Source organism: Branchiostoma belcheri, unplaced genomic scaffold, assembly GCF_001625305.1.
Source record: "Branchiostoma belcheri isolate BF01 breed outbred unplaced genomic scaffold, Haploidv18h27 scaffold51, whole genome shotgun sequence".
Lineage (NCBI taxonomy): Eukaryota > Metazoa > Chordata > Leptocardii > Amphioxiformes > Branchiostomatidae > Branchiostoma > Branchiostoma belcheri.
This window is the reverse complement of record NW_017804143.1, coordinates 92-18,844: the sequence shown is the minus strand read 5'-3', so window position 1 is coordinate 18,844 and position 18,753 is coordinate 92. Positions and strand designations below refer to the sequence as shown.

The window sequence follows — 18,753 nt, the reverse complement described above, 5'->3', positions numbered from 1 at the left end:
TCTTACGGGACTGCCACCACCTTTTCTAACAGTGTTTCCTCGACGTTTTGTATAAAAAGGCGAGGAGGATGGTATTCTCTCAGAACACCCTCTCTCACCGAAAGACTGGCCACACAGGAGTCTTCTTCTACTCTGCCGATCACACTACTGAGAGAGTTACCGTCTCACTTGTCACCGATACAAGTCATCCCCTCTCCGGACAAATCCAGCTCTCCTGTCTGCAAGAAAAAAGTCGTCATGGCGAGTTTTATCACGGTGAGTGCACACTAACAAATTTAAAGTCTCGGAGTTTTGTTTCAAACTCTCTCTTTGCGGGGTGTTTTTTTTTTAAAGGTTGTGTTTCAACTTTGAGGCATAATCTTACCACTTTTAAAGAATTTCGTAGTGGCAAAAATTGATTGGATAAGCATAGCTTATGGTGGTGACTGTGATCGCTTTTATTCGTACCACACAGTGTAAAAAGTTGGGGAGTATCAGTCGCATTGGAATTACATATGTCACGAGGTTCTGTGAAAAAGTGGTTGTTATCATGAATTTAGTACTTTTGATACACTGTATGGATTATTGCTACATTATATAATGTAAGTGTGAATACGTGTTACATGGATACGTGAGACGAAAAAGTAATATTTTCTCTCCGTGTGTTTGTCTACAGGTCCTGTTTTCCTTCCTGGCGCTAGGCGGCGCTCTGGTCAGCGGTAGCGTCATCCCCACTACGGCCGCTCCCGAGGCACGGTCGGGCTGCGGTGAACCCTCCGCCGCCCAGCTCAGCCAGCTCCTCTCCGACTGTACCTCGGCAAACAACCCCGAGACCAAGACCCTGTCTGCGGGATTGAACCCCTGCGAGACCGGCACCTGTGTGCAGCCCAGCGAGAACGACCTCTCTCAGCGCGCCTACTGTCCCTGGCAGGTCGTCATCGACTCCGACCCCAACCGGTTCCCGACTGAAATCAGCTACGCTCGGTGCCAGTCCATCTTTCCCGGTACATCGCCCGCAGATTACAACTATACTATGGTCTGTGACAGCGTCAGCTACACCAAGCCCGTGCTGGTACGAGAGGAGTGCGGCGGAGCAGACAACACCTACCGCTACAAGTGCGTGCACCTGACCGTACCCAACGCCTGTGTGGCCGCTATGCCTCAGTGAGTGTAAAGAACACAGCAGATATACCACATATCGTTGTTTCAGAACCACCAAACTATGTTTGGCTCTAAGGTAAGGTCCGTGTCGGACCAACGTAACTTCCGTTTTTGAACATATCTTATTTCTAGGTCACACAGTTTTGTAAGTTCGCTGTGTATTTTGCTTAGCCAAGATATAATGCTATAATTATATAGAAGCATCAGAATATGGTTAATGTATGGATAGGAATAATTTCATGTCCATGTTTAGAATATCAGAAGTGTCAGGCAAAGAAATAATTACTAGTATCTGATCATGCAAGTAGCAACGCTTCCTTTACTGCAGTGCTGTCTGTAAGATCAGCATAGGTGGCGCTTTTGGCAGTTTAAATCGCCGTGAAAATGACGTCGTCATTGACGTGTTGCAATAACGTATAAGGAAGATACTTTTACCGCTGCTTTCAATTCCAATGTGCTTATTGCTCCTTTTAAGGACAGATGCATAGAAATGGACATTTTGTACACTTAAGGACAGAAGTGTTTCCTCGTGATAGATATTGTTCCCATATTTCGACAACATTCGTAAGACTAACTTATTTATCAAAAGTCCCTGTCAAGGAGGTTTCCCTTTCTATCCTCCTTCCTTTCGTTAACTTTGTGCATATTGCGTCATGTAGGCGTGGCTATGAAATCACAGACACGTCCTGCCTAAAAATAGAAACGATTTCAAATTAATGAACAGGAAATGACGAGGGACAACTTCCGGTTTGTACATTTCCTCAGAGTCAAACAGTTCATATGCAAGTTCACGTATACACATCATAGTGTGTGTGTTTTAAAGTTAAGTCACAGTGACTACCAGGTTATAAATGTACTTTTGAAAAGGACATAAGTTAAATGTATATCTGTATACGGAACATATATGTATATTTTGTGAAAATGATATCTTACAAGAAAGTAACTTTATCTAATTTAAAACATTGTAAAGTGCGTCGACCAATCTAATGTGAGATTTTAATGCTGCTTGTTTTTATCTATCTATTTATTTATGAAACCTTAAAGTGAATTTGAACATGTTATTGTGGTTAACATTATTTCAGGAATTGTACACCTCATATATGTTTATTTATTATCTTAACTATATGAACATATTATTTATCTGGTTAAAGCTATATCTTCCTCCACTGCGGCTTGAATTGCACATATCAAGTAAAAGTATATACTTTGAATTCTTTCAAGATTTGTGAACCTTCAATGTTACTGTGTGACATTGAACCATGTGGTATTTTTATTCTAGGCTGTGCCTAATTAATATATTTATTTTCACAATGTGTGACAGAAAGATCCTAAATAAAATATGTTTACATAGAACTTTATTGTTTCACGAAGACATTTCATTTTAGAGACTGTTCTGGTACTTTGATTTCAATATCGAATCCACTTGGTACAACTGTTCTAACTGTGGTCCTATTCATGTGACCTATAAAGTAAAGATCAGTAACGAATGGATGGATGGATGGAGGGTGTGTTTTGTTGTTGGGTTGTTTGTTTGTTTGTTTGTTTGTTTGGTTGGTTGGTTGGTTGGTTGGTTGGTTGGTTGGTTGGTTGGTTGGTTGGTTGGTTGGTTGGTTGGTTGGTTGGTTCCACGTGACACAACAACCGTTCGTGATTGGACGAGCCACAAGCGGCTACATTCCTCAGACTGCTGCAGTGTAGCAGTGTGTACTGACGACCGTGTGGCAAAATTCCCCTCAGACGGCACGTCATCGGCTTGGGTCAAACAAGGCGCTAGTGCTTCTTACTTTCAAACTTTAAAAACGAGGTGACGAGCGTACGAAAATGGTGAGTCCTTTGTCATTTCTTCGTACCCGTAACGGTGTGAGGACAGGTACGAAATTTTTTAACGTTACGTATTGACTGAACAGTACATTTGAATGAACTATTATAAAGAGCGGCTAGTACTGCTATGATAGTGTGGACACACCCCCCCCCCCGTTGTGAATGTGTCTCAGTCCTCCTGACTTATGTTAAGGGTTGGAATTCTCTTACCTACGTTATCCCTACCTAGTTACATTCTTATTGTATGTTGTCGGTACAGTTTCGATGTGTATGTGTGCATGTATGTCTGTCTGTAAACACGATAACTCAATAAGCTTCAGGATTGCACTGAGATTTTGGTAGGTGGGTAATTCTTGTTGAGACCTCAACGAATAACTATATTTGGGGGGCCCTGGTGGCTCGTTTTGACTGTTACTGTGAGTCGTTAAAATTGACTCCGATCTGCGCTTTTTTTTATCTCTTAGGCAAGAGAAAACTTGACTATAATCAACAAACCTTCCATATTGAAAAAAATATTGGTTTCAAGAAAAATTGCAGCTGCCGACATGTCAACATCCTAAGAAATTTAAGTGTTGTAAAACCTATTCCATTCCGGTCTGCTTTATTTTTGTCAAACTTGCACACGAAAAGAAATTCTAGAACTGAAGAACCTCAGCATGTAGAACTGAGTCTGTGCGCCAGTGTGTGGTATTTGGGACGGCGGTGTTTGTCATCCCAGCAGGGTAGTTGACTCTGTGAAGGGCCTGTTTACTTACCACAGTGAAGTGACTGTTTGTTCTACTTCAGTATGAGTGCCCCCGCCGCCATTGAACGTGTGTGAATTGAAAGTTCTCCGGGCTCAAGGTCACATACTAACTAGTTCAAGTTTATTTACATAGGGAGAGAGGGAGAGACGTATCAGTTTGGAAAGTGCGTTCACATTTGTCGTAAGTTTATAAGATGGGCACTTTTTTTTATATTCCAACATTTCATGACTAGACACGGTGACAGCACACTCAAGTTAAATCAACATGTTTTATGCCGCCACCAACGCAGAGGACGAATACAGGACAAGACAATACACGGGAAAGTCGTGTTAAGTGCCTTTCCCAAGGGCACAAGATCGGTGGCATGTCAGGACTCGAACCCAGGACCTCTTGGTTCCGAGTCGAGCACGCTGCCGCTACGCCACACGACCCCACGGAATTCACTTTGTTTATTTCCAAACGCTGGCTAGTAATCTATCTTTTATAGGTTTGTTCTGGGGCAGCTAGGGTTCTCTGACGGCACATGTATTTACTATCACCCCTGCAGCCAACCAAATATGACGAGCGTTCGAATGAGCTCTCAAAGATGGAGTCCAACGGTTCTTCTTCCTCCCCTTCCCGGGGGGAGTGCCGGTGCATGATCAAAGAGCCGAGTCGGTATGACGGGAGGAAGACCATTGCTCAGTCCATGCTGGACCTGGCTCTGCTCACATCGAACGTCGCTCAACTCAAGTATCTGCTACAGGTATATGTAAGGCCGTGCTGATTAGATAATGTGGATGACGTTCTTGGCACCCCAAAACTGATGCAAGCGTGCGAAAAAAAAGTTCGGCAAAAACGTTGCCTTGTACTGTGAAATCTAAGTTGTCCGGAAGGTTGAACTAAAGTTAAGCTTCTTGGTTGACCAAATTTATGATTGAACGCAAGCATTGTATACAAATAATGAATTCTATATATTCTTTTAAATATCCTCTTCGTTGACTTGTGAAGATTTCGCTTAGATGTTGAAATGTCATATCAGAAAGGGTTTTTTTTTCAAACTTTCAGAGGGGGCCTGTCCCGGAACTAATAAAAGACTGTTGTTTCCTATTATCAAAAAAAAAAAACATGTGCCCTTTCCTTCCTCAGCATCCAGACGACCAGTTTTACGTTGTGCTGCTGTCATTCCTGGGCGTGTCCATTGGTATACAGCTGATCGTGGCCGCCATCTTGGGATACCTGTACACACAAAACATCGAGGCGGTATGCTAGCACTTTAGTCTTTACGTTTCAAATCGGAAAACTGTTGTTCCAAGGAGCGCTATTTAGTCAGGCGAGCTACCTCATTTCAGACGACTCTTAAAGGCATCCAATTTAAGTTAATGACGACAAAGCTGGATTTTCAGCGTCAATTTTCTGTATTTTGTTTTAAATGTAGTAAGTTGAATCAATCCTATCCTATAAAATTCTGATATTTTGCGATGTTGCTGACGGAAAACGGTTTTATCTATTTACGGGTGGTACCCAAAAATAAAGAGGCACCTCACGTAGCTTGTTTTGGGGCATTTTCAAACGCTTGAAGTTTGAAAGGATGACAAGAATGTGCTAAGAAATGGCAGCAAATGTCAATATTAGACAGATTTCTCCATCTAGAATAGTTTTTCGTTCTGCCGTCCTGAAACTGAGCTGGATGTATTTAATCTAACCATTTTTCTTGCTACAGGTAGAAGAACACAACAGTACGAAGTCGAGTCGAGCCCTACACTTCCTGAACAACGCCGTGACGGTCCTGATAGTTCTCATCACCGTCCTCAACGTCATCATCTCCGGCTTCGACATGAAACTGACAGAGCATCATAAGGGCGGAGAGAAACCTTGATCTGTATCCGTATCTGTATAGCCGGTATAGCCGCCCTTCGGCGTAACACACCAGCTTCTGTATCAGTATAGCCGGTATAGCCACCCCTCGGCGTAACACACCAGCTTCGCAGGCACGCGGTTCGGCGGCAGCTGGCTATATCACACCGACCGACTTGTTACACACAATCTTTGCATTTAATTGCAGGAGTTGTTTAAAGTTTTCTAGTGGTGATGCCCCAACTGTGCTTGTTCCACTGTACGATAGGTCTTGGGAAATACGAGTTTTTGAACACCTCGATTCTTGCTGTTGCGCAGGGACTTCGACTCTATCTGAAGCAGTCAACATTATGTTCTCTCGAGAAAAAGGAAGTCGGAGATTTCAACACTTTAGGTTTTTTGTAAATTTATCGGCGAAAGCAAAGAGATAGCTTTGCAGGCTGGCGATTTTATATGAAAAGAGAAAGAACTCTTAGATGTTATATCCTTTGTAAAGGCATGTAGTACAAGGCCGTGTAGGTCTCATAATGTGGAACATACATTTGTAAAGAACTCATGATTTGCTTATTCATCCTCATCATCATCTTTGGTTTAATGTAGAATAAAATTGGCATTACCGTGGAAAGACTTGCACCGACTTTTACTTATAGAAAGACTTGCACCGACTTTTACTTTTAGAAAGAATTGCACCGACTTTAACAATACAACAATATACGACTTCATTCGCGTAGAGAAAATGCAGTATGTACAATAGTCCGGGTGCCGGCTCAAGCAACTCAGTTTCATCAAGGACAACCACTTTATCAACACGGAAGTCAAAACCACCTTTTCAAGAAAACAGAAAGGTCCATTGGATCTCCGTCAACACGTACGTATGTCCTACGCAACTGGCTCATTTAGGATGATGACTTGAATGAATACTCTCAATCAAACATATAATCAAAGCCCATTGAGTCTTTATCAATATACGTCATCATCATCCAATTCTATTCAACTGTTTCCTGGAGGATGATAGAGAGAGAAATCCCCTCTGAGATGTTGTGTCCGGTCGAGCATGCCAAGTGAGGCGTTTCCGTTGTTGGGATACGTTTCTTAAGGTGGTTTGTGTTGTAAGGACATGTCGACAATGAGTTAGTTATGAACAAACATTCATCTGTCTATTTGTGATTTCTGGTTGTGTAGAAGCTCACTTAGCCTGGTCCTTACATGTGACGTGTTTCCGTTGTTTGGATACGTCTATTAAGTGGTTTGTTCTGTAAAGACAATGAGTTTGTTTTGGGTAAACATTCGTCAGTCTATAAGAGATTTCTGGTTGTGTAGACGATCACTTACTCTTGGGCCCTTCCGCTGACAGCATCTTCCAACGTTGCTGCAGAGTACTGTTTTGAGGCGGCATTTTTTCAACAACGCGGCAGGTGGGTAACACAGAACTAGTGATGTCTGCTTTCTGCTCTATAGATATCATTTGAGAACTTATGGTTAAGCCTCTGACACACATAGCTGGCTTCCCGAGCGCTAGCCGATCTCCCCAAACCATTGTTAGATCGGGAGCATGGTCGCGATCGGCTAGGTTGGCCATTGTTTAGCCAGGACGGCTACTAAATGTACCAATACTGTTCGGGTGCGCCAGCCGAATGTTTCAAAATGTTATGTGTGGGACGAGAGGTTTAGCCATGATTGGCTGGTGGTTGTTTGTGTTCGGGAGTAGGTCGGGCGCGGGTGGCAGTCAAATCTGACTCAAATTTAACTCAAATTCGATTCGTATACAGAGATTGGCTTGGCATTAATCTGGTCAGACTGCTCCCTGACTTAAGCTTGTGTTCGGGAGGAAAGATTATGATTTATGGTCCAGGTATTTTTTGTTTGTTTCTCGACCGACCCTACCAAAAGTCGGCCGACCCTACCTATTACATTACCCTTTTTTGGTCGACCGCTGACAAGGTATAGAATTTTCGATCTTCAAATATCTGAAACGCCATTTAGCGCATTATCAGCAGCGAATTTTTTTGTGGGTATTTATGGCGCCGTCGGTAAGGTATGAAGACGCTGCCAGCATTTTTTTGACCGCAATTTCACAAGAAAACGGGGGACTGGCCATTGAGGCAGCCCTGGTTAGTAGTAGTAGTTGTAGACGTAGCAGTAGTCATGGTAGTAGTAGAATAGTTTACTCCTCATTAACCACTTACTGGTTGCGGCCCTTGGGCCGAATTGTGGTTCTGATGTATTTCAGTACCACATATAGGCTGTATCGGAAATGCTACCTGGACGGATAGGCTGTCAGAAAACGCCATACATTTAGTAACACTCGAGACGCGACACGTAAAGAATACATGGCCAATATGCCCAAGCTGATGATACATTCAAACATTTCCTCTGATTTTTGGGCTCCACCACAGCAAATCTGTAATTTCCTTCGGGATTGAAGTATTTATTTATATTTGGGCGGCTCTGGTTTACTGGGATTAGTGAGTGGGCGGGGATTTGATTTCAGCTCATTGACAAGGTCAGTGCCTTGGGCGGTAGGATGTGGTTTGAGGTAACCATTAATGTGTATTGTGGCAAACCAAATCCAATCGGAAGTTTGAAATCTCCGCTTTCTTGTTTGTTTTGTGGCTGCAGACAGGACAGTCAGAATTGACGGACGGGGGAAGCTGGCCGAGAACTAAATCTTCGCCATGGCAACTGCCGGGGAGTACGTTCTCGTTGTCGTCAATGGAAGTAAGTTTAATATATTTTTTTAGCCTCAATGTGGGCTTCAGAAGCCACTGGAAAGAAAAGAAATTGGCCGAATTTTTTGTTAGTGTCGCTAGGGAAACTAGAGACACCATATTAGTCCTTAGCAATTTCTCTTACTGACGGTAAAAATTGTTCTGCCCTGCAGTCTCCATCGTGTTGACTGTTGTCGGTGGCCTCCTCACCATCATCACCATCTGCACTCGTCCCTCACTACGGAGACTCGTCAACGCGCCCCTAGTCAGTCTCAGCAGTGCAGATATCCTCTTTGCCATATTGTATACCCCCTTCTGGATGCAGCAGATCCTAAACCCCCATTGGGAGCCTCCTGCAGCACTTTGCTGGCTGATAGGCTATTTCTCTCCAGTGTTGTGGGGGGTGTCCGTAAGCCATATGTTGTGTATCGCTCTCCAAAGGTATTTCAAGATATGTACTAACAGCGCACGTCTAAAGTCCAGGCGAACGCTTGCGATCATGCTCTTTCTCACGTGGTTGGTGCCCGTTGTTTCATTTTTGCCTCTTTACGTCGGTGAGGAAGTAAAGGTGGATCCGAAGCTGAAAAGGTGCGCAATGGGTGGATCTGACAAGCTCTGGGCGAAAATTCCCCCGGTCGTTTTGAATTTCATAGTGTCGTACATTGCTGCCCTCGCCATTTACATCATTATTCAAAACCATGTGAGAAAGAGTAAGAAACGCGTCCGTGATAATACACAGCCGGGGGTTTCCAACCAAATGGCAGTGCAGAATTTGCCGGGGGAAGTCAACCCTTCCACGAGCTATAAAATGTTCACGGTGACAAAATCGTTAGGAACCATGAAGGGTGTAGAGTTGATGGGGGATAAAAATTCCTTATTAACTGACGATGGAGACGAACAGAAAGGAAATGGTCTCATAGAGTCAGGTAAACACAAAGGTACCATGATACTGGTTCAAGCGGCAGGTACAAATAAACAAGAAGAGGCCAAACAGTCCTTGCCAAGCTTAAGTGATGTGGAACGACCACATGTCCTCAATGAGCCAGATGTTAAACAGAAATACGCCATCCCATCTTCATCCATTTCAGTGTCAGACCACGCAGGCACAAACAAACGACAACAGCTTGCTTTCCCAGGCAGTAGTTCACCAAACTGTACTAGTGCTGCTGAAATGCAACTCACCAAAATGATGATGACTCTGTTTGCGGTGTTCACACTATGCTGTATGCCCGGGTTGATTATGGTGATTTTTCCAGTAAAGTTCCGGCCGAAGCCTTTACCGTCGGCCAGCTACTGGCGACATTAAACGGCGTTTTCAACCCGATCATATACGGCGTTATGAACAAAAATATTCGCCAGGGGTACAAGTACATCTGGGACCGCATGCTCAACTCCATAACGTGAGCTTCTTGTTTAAAGTTAAAACTTTTGTTCTAACATAACAATTGTCTAACACAAAAAATAATTTGGGGAGGTGGTCTAAAATTTACATGTAAACACTGATTATAAGTATTCTACCCCTATACAGAGGCAACAGACGATACCAAAAAACTGGAAAGTGGCTGGAAAGTTATATTCACTGGCATCATGAGATTTTCCCGCATACTTTTCTTGGCTGATCCCCTGTGTCCTTCGGCCAACCGACGAAATCGTAAAAGAACCTCCGGTCCGTTAATGACCCTATTGTTACGGTCCCTGTTGACGCGTGGAGTGGCGTGAAAGGAGCTGGCTCCTTTTGTTGTTACTTGATCACCAGAATGATCGTAACGTAGAAGGCCCACATAGTAAGAACTGGTTAGAAGCCCACATCATAAGAATAGAAAAGGAATAGAATAGTAGGATTTAAAAAAATTAAAAATGATAATAAAAAGTAGAATAATTATGATAATGACAACAATAAAATGATATATCATATAAATAGAAGCCTGTATTGTTAAGCGACGATAGTTCAGGCAATTTTCAGAACTGTGACTGTGAGCTCTAGAATTTCTGTCATCTCTCTTCGTCCAGCACTAAGTTAAATGCCATAGAGTTTAATATTAGTGTTTAGTCGTTTCTATTATAAAAAATACTCGCTTGTTTAATTAAATAGTATATACTAGCCTGATTATAAGTACTAATAGTTAAACAATTTGTTCATCAAGATATTGAATCTATCACACTATTCTGTATGGTTAGCCGTATTTTGTAATGTCACAATATTTATTCAGTCCTTACATTGCGATTGTAGTGATATGAAGTATTTCCAGTAAACCATTTTTGTACCTTTGCGGGGAGGCTTGATATGTGTAATCTGCAGCAAAATGAAAATCGAGGAATCGGAGATTTCATAGTTTCGGGATGTTCAGAGATTTCGATTTTTGTGAAAATATTGCTGGAAGGTATTGCGAAATTGTATTTGCGATTTTTTTGTATAGTACTGTGCATACATTAGATACATTTGAAATATGACGTACAAATTACATGTAGCTCTTTCATATTTCTCCAACAATGTATCACTTTTGGTCATGTCCTGTAGTGTTCAGTCATCAGACCTACATGTAATGTTACTCGTGAAGAATTCTAATAAATGTATAAATGTTTGTTATGGAAACATCTTTTTATCTTACATCCCTCAAGTGTGAAATTCTCATCGATTGGTATAGGGAGGTAGGAGTGACCTGAATTTGGTCAGACTTTCACACAAAGCAAATACTCTCTTGACACATATCATGTTGATTAGAACTTTATTTGCATGAAACAATGAAGCAATGCTCTCACAAAACCTCTGTCTATGATAAAGCCCTACATAAAGTAATTTAGATTAGGAACTCAGTAAGACGACAAATTGGTGGAGAAAAACGTATTTTGAGAGTGTTTGATCACATTGAAGGATTTTGCAACATTCAATATTCATGTCCTTCTAGGAAGGAGGTGTTTGATTGTCTGCACATTTCAATAGTAAGCCACAAGCTCTGATTTAAGCTGCAATATGTAACATTAGCACCTTACAAAAAGTACATTTTCGGGTCATTTATTTACAAACTTGACTCAACCCTACTTTGTTGCAAATAAGTGTCATTCAGGAAGTGGAGGTGCCAAAATATTATGCTTTACAACTAGAAACACAGCTGTCAGCCATGTTTGTTTACATTCACGCCAAATTTAAACGTCAAGATCTTGATCCCACTACAAAGCTAAATATTTGTCACATTCTTGGGATAAAAGATTTACTGCCAAAATATGGAAATGACAGCAGGATTTCACCCCCTGGTTCCTGGAAATCGGTCGGGAGATTCTTTTAATAGACATTACCTTAGAATACACAGCTTAAGTATTAAGGCCAGCAATCCAATACACTTATATCATCCAACCATACAAGGGCCATCATTGTGCATCATTGTCAGTAGCGGGGGAAGACAGTGATTGTGTTTTTGTTGATCACAACCAACTGTCCTCCCGGCCCCACTGCAACCCCTGTTGGGGATCGAGCACGGACGGCGATGTGGCGGACATATCTACCCCGGCCTGTGTACACCACCACGCGCTGGTTGCTAGAGTCAACCACCAAGATGTGACCGGAACTGTCCGCACAGATGCCTTGGGGACGATTCAGGTAGCCACCTCTCAGCCCCGGTCCTCCTAACTTCCTCACGTACTGCCCGGCGTTGTCATACACGTAGATGTGGTGGGTGTCGAAGTCGGAGACGAGGATGTTGCCTTCCCCGTCAACGGCGACGTGTATCGGCGCCTTCATCCGCTGCTGAGGACCGACTCCCCACACGACTTTCCCATCCGGCTGAAAGGCTTGCACACCACCACTGTAACCGTTAGACCAGGTGACATAAACGTGGTTGATGCGCAAGCCCACAGCCATCCCGCGGTGCACTCCCCTGGGCACGTTGTCAGGGAGGTCAAACTTGGCTTTGGAATGACCTTCCCTGTCCAACTGCACCAGGGAGTCAGGGCTGGCAGGGTACCCATTCATCAAGACCCACAGGTGACCATCTCTGTCGATGGACACATCAGATAGCTTCTTTGCCAGCCCTGGTGCACCCAGCTGGGGGAACTGGTACAGAAAGGCGCCTGCCATGCCGTACACTTGGAGACGGGTTTTAGTCTGATCAGCCACCCAGATCTTGTTGTCGGGGGAAACCGCGACTCCGCGTGCGCTGCGGAGTTTTCCAGCCCCCGACTCATCGCCAAAGGTGATGGTATGTGCACTGCCGCCAGACACTTCTGTAACAATAAAAAAATGGTACTCGATCTGTCAAAAGTTCCTGTTAGGAGGGCGAGATCAGTCTTTGGAACATGCATAGGTATTAACTGCCCTCCTAGTTACGGGAAGTAAGGAGAGAGTAGAAAGACTGAAAAGCGCAAGCTGAAAAGACTTTCATGAAGTTGTTAGACCATAGGATATGAGATTTCTTTTCACACAACCAGTAATGAAAGAAATTCAACCCCAGTGGTGAACCGGGACGTGGGGGATGAAATAGCCACGTTAGGGATTGTGTTCTCGTCGCAAAAGCGCCACCTACATCGACTACATACATGTATAGCGTCGAGAAACAGTACTCCAGTCACAAGCTCTGAGGAAGGTAACTGATATATACATCATAACGTAAGTTGACCACATTACTTGTTGTGAAAAAGAAGACTTTACATCCTAGAAAGTAAATTTTGTACAAGGTATCTCCTGGTAATTTAATGGGATAACAGGGGTGCCATTGCATTAATTTACCACATGACAGGGGCTTAAGTAATGACAAACCTTCAGTGTCCACGGAAAGTGGCCCGGTGGCTGGTGTAGGTCCTGCTGGCTCCACTTTCGCAGGGCCTGCGGCAGGAGGGCCATGTCCACGGGCCGGACCCACCTGTGTGACGGTTATTCACAAAATTTCAAATCGTGGACACATCAAGGTTGTTTAAATTGCATGTCAACGTCCACAATAACTAACTGCATATGAACGTATGTATCTGTGGTGTAACGGGTAGGTTGTAAATTGTATCTTCATTTCTGTCTAAGGAAGGATATCGACTGATTTTAACACTTGAGTGTCTTTTGTCCTACTCTGACCTAATGTGTAACCAATAGCGGCTACATATAGCGGCGAGAAGCAAAACTCCAGTCAGAAGCTCTGAGGAAGGTGTCTGAAAGACACCGAAACGTAAGCACTCTAGGGGAGATAATTGGTTGTTTAAATGAGAACTCCTGTATCCTTTACTTTACCATTGAACAAGACAAAATAGTTGTATTGGCCAAAATTCATGAACGCTACACTATTTATGACATTGGCCTCAAGCATATTAGCGATATTTCTGTATTACGGCTTTACGAGCATGGTCGTAACGATGCTACATGGGTGCTATGTCAGTAAAGGAACTGCAATTTTACAGAAGACTAACCAGACAGCTACTGACCATGATGACGTCAGCCGACGTCACAGCCCTGGGCCCGGCTGGCCAGGCGGTATCGCCAGTGTCCGTTCCACGTTTGTTGGTCACGGGCTACAAACAGAAATTAAAAATATTTTGTTAGATTACGAAATACTTTACAGTATTCAATTTAAAACTATAGTAATGGCAAAAGACAACGTTTTCAAAAACCTATCTCCTTCTGACTGGCTATGCCATGTTTTTTAGATGACTTGCAGTTTTGTCTTATTACATTTTAAGTAATATAATATCAGCTTGACTCAAGGTCACGTCTACATTCACAGCCTGCCATTATTTTGAGGTGAGTTGCATTTTTTTCTTTAATAGTAGTAAAGTTTACGTTCTATGACAGCTTGAACCAAGAAGGTCACATGATTTATTATGCATACACAACGTGCCATTAATTTTTGTCACAAAGAGAATTTTCACATTCATTTGTTTATTTATTTTTTAGTTCGGCTTACAACAGCCAGTTACCCAACTAGTCATGGACTATTATTAAGGGTCAACCCTGGGAGATAACAAAATCGTTAGGTATACATGCAGATACAATTAATAAGATACACAATGAAATTTACAATTATATATACATACGTTGGATCGTACAATTATATAGATTATCATAAATACATTAAAAAGAATTGTTGTAAGCTTTCATTTTAATTCAATTGTAACATGACAATACACTGGCCACCCAGGCAGCATGGCTGATTTCGGGTGCCAAACAATACAAAGATTAAACATACACAATATAACATTTGTAAGATGTTTGAAGAAGTAAACTCACAGAGTGATGGAGCTGCGGCAGGGAGCCGGAGTGCAGCAGGATGACGTGCACAGGGACCGAGATCGCCAGCGTTACCATGACAACGGACGCCATGATGATGATGATGGTGAGACCTCGGCCTTGGAACCAATGACGTAGCTGGTCCCAGATGGCGTCTCCTTCCCCCGCGGCGGCTACAAAATATGTTGTAATTGCCATGTATTTATGTTTTGTAAATATGTCATGTGTGTCTTGAAGGACCACAGGAAGAATAGCTACATTTGTTGTAAGCTAAGTGTGGATCCCAATAAAGTCAGTCAGTAAGTCAGTAAGCCATTTTTCCATGCGAACCACGTTTCAGATTTTTAAACCCAATTCAAATTGCTGGCAATATAAAAACGAATGCAATCTACCGTGATATTTATAGTGAAACAGAGGATTTTTTTTATAAACGCATCATTAAAGATTCATTTGTTAGGAATTCAATCATGTAACCTGTACCGTAAGCTTGTTACATTTTGTTTGACCCTGACCTCTTCCCTCGCGACCTCAGTGAAAAGCTGAGCCAGCCGGCAGATTGGAGCATTTCATGAATAATCAAAGCCTCAATAAAGACAAGCCAGCTAGCTTGCCAGATATTGTATCCAGAAAGTTGATGCTGCCTATCCCGCGAGGAATTCGCTTGGAGCTTACTTTAAAAGGTTGATAAACTAACTAAGTAGGCGTTGTACTGTACATGTAGCTTACATTTCAGGTAGTATAGAGAAATTTACATTCCTCACAGCCTTCGATAAACCAACTCTAACCAATCATGCACCCTTCTACATTTATACAATTACCAAGAAATTAGAGGAAGTCGAAAGTACTTGACGTCTATACTAGACTAGACATTTATACACATTGTATATGATTGTCAACATGTGAACCTGTGCTTAGTTCAGTGGTGCAAAATGTACTCTACTCTACTACCTGGAGGCTGGTTCGGGCTGTTCGTCTGATCACCAGCTGACCCGCCGTGCCCTCGGGCAGGCCCCGGGGCCGAGGGACCGGTCGATGCGTCCCGGTTCCGAGGTTGTCTGGGACCCTGCCTGGACGCGTCACCACCTCCACCCGCCTGTGCGTCAGGATCCGTCCCCGTCTCGTCCTGCTGTCCGGTACCGTCGGGTGGGTGGAGAGTCACGAACCTAAAGTCTACCAGATATAACAACATCCGTCAATAGTTTCATCAGGTTGGTAAGTCACTTAATAAAGAGATTATTAATTGTAACCTTGACGGTTTGAATCTGGCACGTTTGAACGATTGAGAATCGCTAGATGTCGCTGCTGTCCCGTTTAAATGCGTCACTGGGAAAAATCAGCACTGGATCATTTCGGTGACAACGTCCGTTCCAGTTCATGCCGTTTGTTCATGCCTGTGTATGTGTGTGTCCGCTGGTACTCTGTGCGCGCGCGCGGGCGTGTATGTGTGTGTGTGTGTGTGTGTGTGTGTGTGTGTGTGTGTGCGTGCGTGCGTGCGTGCGTGCGTGCGTGTGTACCTTCCAAATGTTATACCAAAAAAGATATCGTCTGCAATGCAGGGCAAAACTCGGATTAAGTTAACATTCTTGCTCTTAGCCAACGTTGACTAAACATGCAACGTAACAAAAAAAAAAGGAAAAATCCGGGTTTCGCACAGGCTAGGCGCAGTGCGTTCTGCCGACGTGCTCACAGACTACTAGTACTAGTATGTTATATATAGTAAACAGAATACGAGCGTATACCGACGGCACCCGAAGATTAGCGAGCGCCGAATACTGACTTCCGAACACTTCGGCCGCGCTAGGAATAAGCGTAGATACCTGGGAAGTGCCATTTCAAATGCTATTCTGCTAATACCACGATAAAAAAACATTTTGATTGCATTTATTATTTAGGAGTTACTAAGTAGCGAAAATTTGTTAAAATTTCTTCGTTGTTTCGGTTTCTGCGTCGAGTGGTATAAGGCACGTATTTCTAACCAATCCCACCTACTCTCAAACAAAATATCATAACGAACCATATAAACACACACGAAATTGGTATAGTTCAACAAAAACACTCAATGGTTTTGTACCTAAATATTGATGACCAATATTTCGTCGCTAAATGCACGTTTTTAACTGTCGTCTTGCTCAGCTGAAAGCGCAATAGATATATGTTCACACATTTTAAATCAAGGTAAATCAAGTGAGAGCAATTTTTTTATCGCTGTGGTCTTACTGTATGTCTTGTCCATGTGAAAAGACCTGAACAACGAAACATTGATTACTTGTTGTATCCAACCCTGTGCTTTATGCTGTGCCCAGGCACGGTTCTGGATAAAAAAAATCCACCTGTATCCAGAACCGCGCCTGGGCACCTGGGGCAAATCTGCGTTCTTGGATACGCGGAGACCATCCAGAACCCTGCCTGACCCTAACACTAATCCATTACATTAGGACATAGAAAGGTAGAAGCTAGAAAGGTACGGTTCTGTATACAGTAGTGCCATAATGTTTGAACTCACCTGATATCACATCAGCGTCATAAGTCGGGTTGTTGATAGGGGGTGGCGGCCGGGATCGGTTCTGCATCCCTGCCGGTCGTGTAGACTCCCGCGGGGCAGCCCGACTTGCTGGTGCCCCGCCGGGTTTCGCTGGACCGTCTGACGGAGTATTATTCGCCATCTCTTGCCGCACCAAACCTGGTGATATCGCCGCTGGGCTCTACACGAGCACGCCGATAACACTTTAATTGTCTGGAGATTGGTATGGTATTTCACATGTAACACCCGCTCAAAACACTCTCGGAATTTTCTCATTTAGAGTACACCAGCAGCGCTTCATGCATATGAAACTGCTCCGAACCAACATTGTATTGTTTTGCACAGTGCAGACTGTACCATAGTGATTTGTAGCGTAGAGTTCATTTTATTAGTTACCAATGTTTTTTGGGAGGAGGCATAAGGATAGAACCAGGGATAGGGGGTCTCATTGATGTGTTATTCGGGGACAGTGATAACAGTGTTGGTGGTGTGTCATTCAGCACCAGGGACAGGGACAATAGTCATGTTGGTGTGTTGTTCAGAACCAAGGATAGGGACACCAGTCTTGTTGGTGTGTCATTCGGCATAAGAGGCACCAGTCTTGTTGGTGTGTCATTCGGCATAAGAGGCACCAGTCTTGTTGGTGTGTCATTCGGCATCAGAGGCACCAGTCTTGTTGGTGTGTCATTCAGGGACACCAGTCTTGTTGAAAATAGACCGGGACAGGGTTAAAGATTCCGATTGGTTTCAAAGGGGTGTCCGGAAGGCAATCCAGATCCGCCGACAACTCAGTACCTTAATCAGGGACAGGGGGCGTCACTACCTGAAACCTGTATATGGCTGTCTCTTGTCACGTGATTATCACATCAAGTCACGTGACAAGAGAACTCCAAGACGAGATCAACTCGGTAAACTACCCTGGTCAACTCGGTCAACTCGGTCAACTCGGTCCACTACCCTGGTCAACTCGGTCAACTCGGTCAACTCGGTCCACTACCCTGGTCAACTCGATCAACTCGGTCCACTACCCTGGTCAACTCGGTCAACTCGGTCAACTCGATCAACTCGGTCAACTACCCTGGTCAACTCGGTCAACTCGGTCAACTCGGTCAACTCGATCAACTCGATCAACTCGGTCAACTCGGTCAACTCGATCAACTCGGTCAACTCGGTCCATACCCTGGTCAACTCGATCAACTCGGTCCACTACCCTGGTCAACTCGGTCAACTCGGTCAACTCGGTCAACTCGGTCAACTCGGTCATTTCGGTCAACTCGATTCAACTCGGTCAACTCGGTCAACTCGGTCAACTCGGTCAACTCGGTCAACTCGGTCCACTACCTGGTCAACTCGATCAACTCGGTCAACTCGATCAACTCGGTCAACTCGGTCCACTACCCTGGTCAACTCGATCAACTCGGTCCACTACCCTGGTCAACTCGGTCAACTCGGTCAACTCGATCAACTCGGTCAACTCGGTCAACTCGGTCAACTCGATCAACTCGGTCAACTCGGTCAACTCGGTCAACTCGATCAACTCGGTCCACTACCCTGGTCAACTCGGTCAACTCGATCAACTCGGTCAACTCGGTCAACTCGATCAACTCGGTCAACTACCCTGGTCAGCTCGGTCAACTCGGTCAACTCGGTCAACTCGGTCAACTCGGTCAACTCGATCAACTCGGTCAACTCGGTCAACTCGGTCAACTCGGTCAACTCGATCAACTCGGTCAACTACCCTGGTCAACTCGGTAAACTCGGTCAACTCGATCAACTCGG

General features: G+C 43.8%; 3 protein-coding genes and 1 pseudogene across 3 annotated transcripts; 3 read left to right on the top strand and 1 right to left on the bottom strand.

Annotated features, from left to right (window-relative positions):
- Nucleotides 1-62: 62 nt before the first annotated feature.
- LOC109480510 lies at nucleotides 63-2,482 on the top strand. The gene is made up of 2 exons (XM_019782715.1): nucleotides 63-255; nucleotides 656-2,482. Exons 1-2 carry the CDS (start codon nucleotides 238-240, stop codon nucleotides 1,145-1,147), a joined length of 510 nt encoding a protein of 169 aa, XP_019638274.1. The 5' UTR covers nucleotides 63-237; the 3' UTR covers nucleotides 1,148-2,482.
- Nucleotides 2,483-2,913: 431 nt separating this feature from the next.
- LOC109480511 (ninjurin-2-like) lies at nucleotides 2,914-5,571 on the top strand. Its single transcript, XM_019782716.1, has 4 exons — nucleotides 2,914-2,964; nucleotides 4,255-4,452; nucleotides 4,836-4,949; nucleotides 5,410-5,571. The coding sequence occupies exons 1-4, from the start codon at nucleotides 2,962-2,964 to the stop codon at nucleotides 5,563-5,565; spliced, it is 471 nt and encodes a 156-aa protein (XP_019638275.1). The 5' UTR covers nucleotides 2,914-2,961; the 3' UTR covers nucleotides 5,566-5,571.
- Nucleotides 5,572-8,218: 2,647 nt separating this feature from the next.
- LOC109480417 lies at nucleotides 8,219-9,655 on the top strand (annotated as a pseudogene).
- Nucleotides 9,656-11,580: 1,925 nt separating this feature from the next.
- On the bottom strand, nucleotides 11,581-17,116 carry LOC109480416 (serine/threonine-protein kinase PknD-like). The gene is made up of 6 exons (XM_019782607.1): nucleotides 16,957-17,116; nucleotides 15,402-15,623; nucleotides 14,454-14,626; nucleotides 13,652-13,738; nucleotides 13,002-13,104; nucleotides 11,581-12,469 (listed from the first exon to the last, which is right to left on the bottom strand). Exons 1-6 carry the CDS (start codon nucleotides 17,114-17,116, stop codon nucleotides 11,634-11,636), a joined length of 1,581 nt encoding a protein of 526 aa, XP_019638166.1. The 3' UTR covers nucleotides 11,581-11,633.
- Between the last annotated feature and the right edge of the window lie 1,637 nt (nucleotides 17,117-18,753).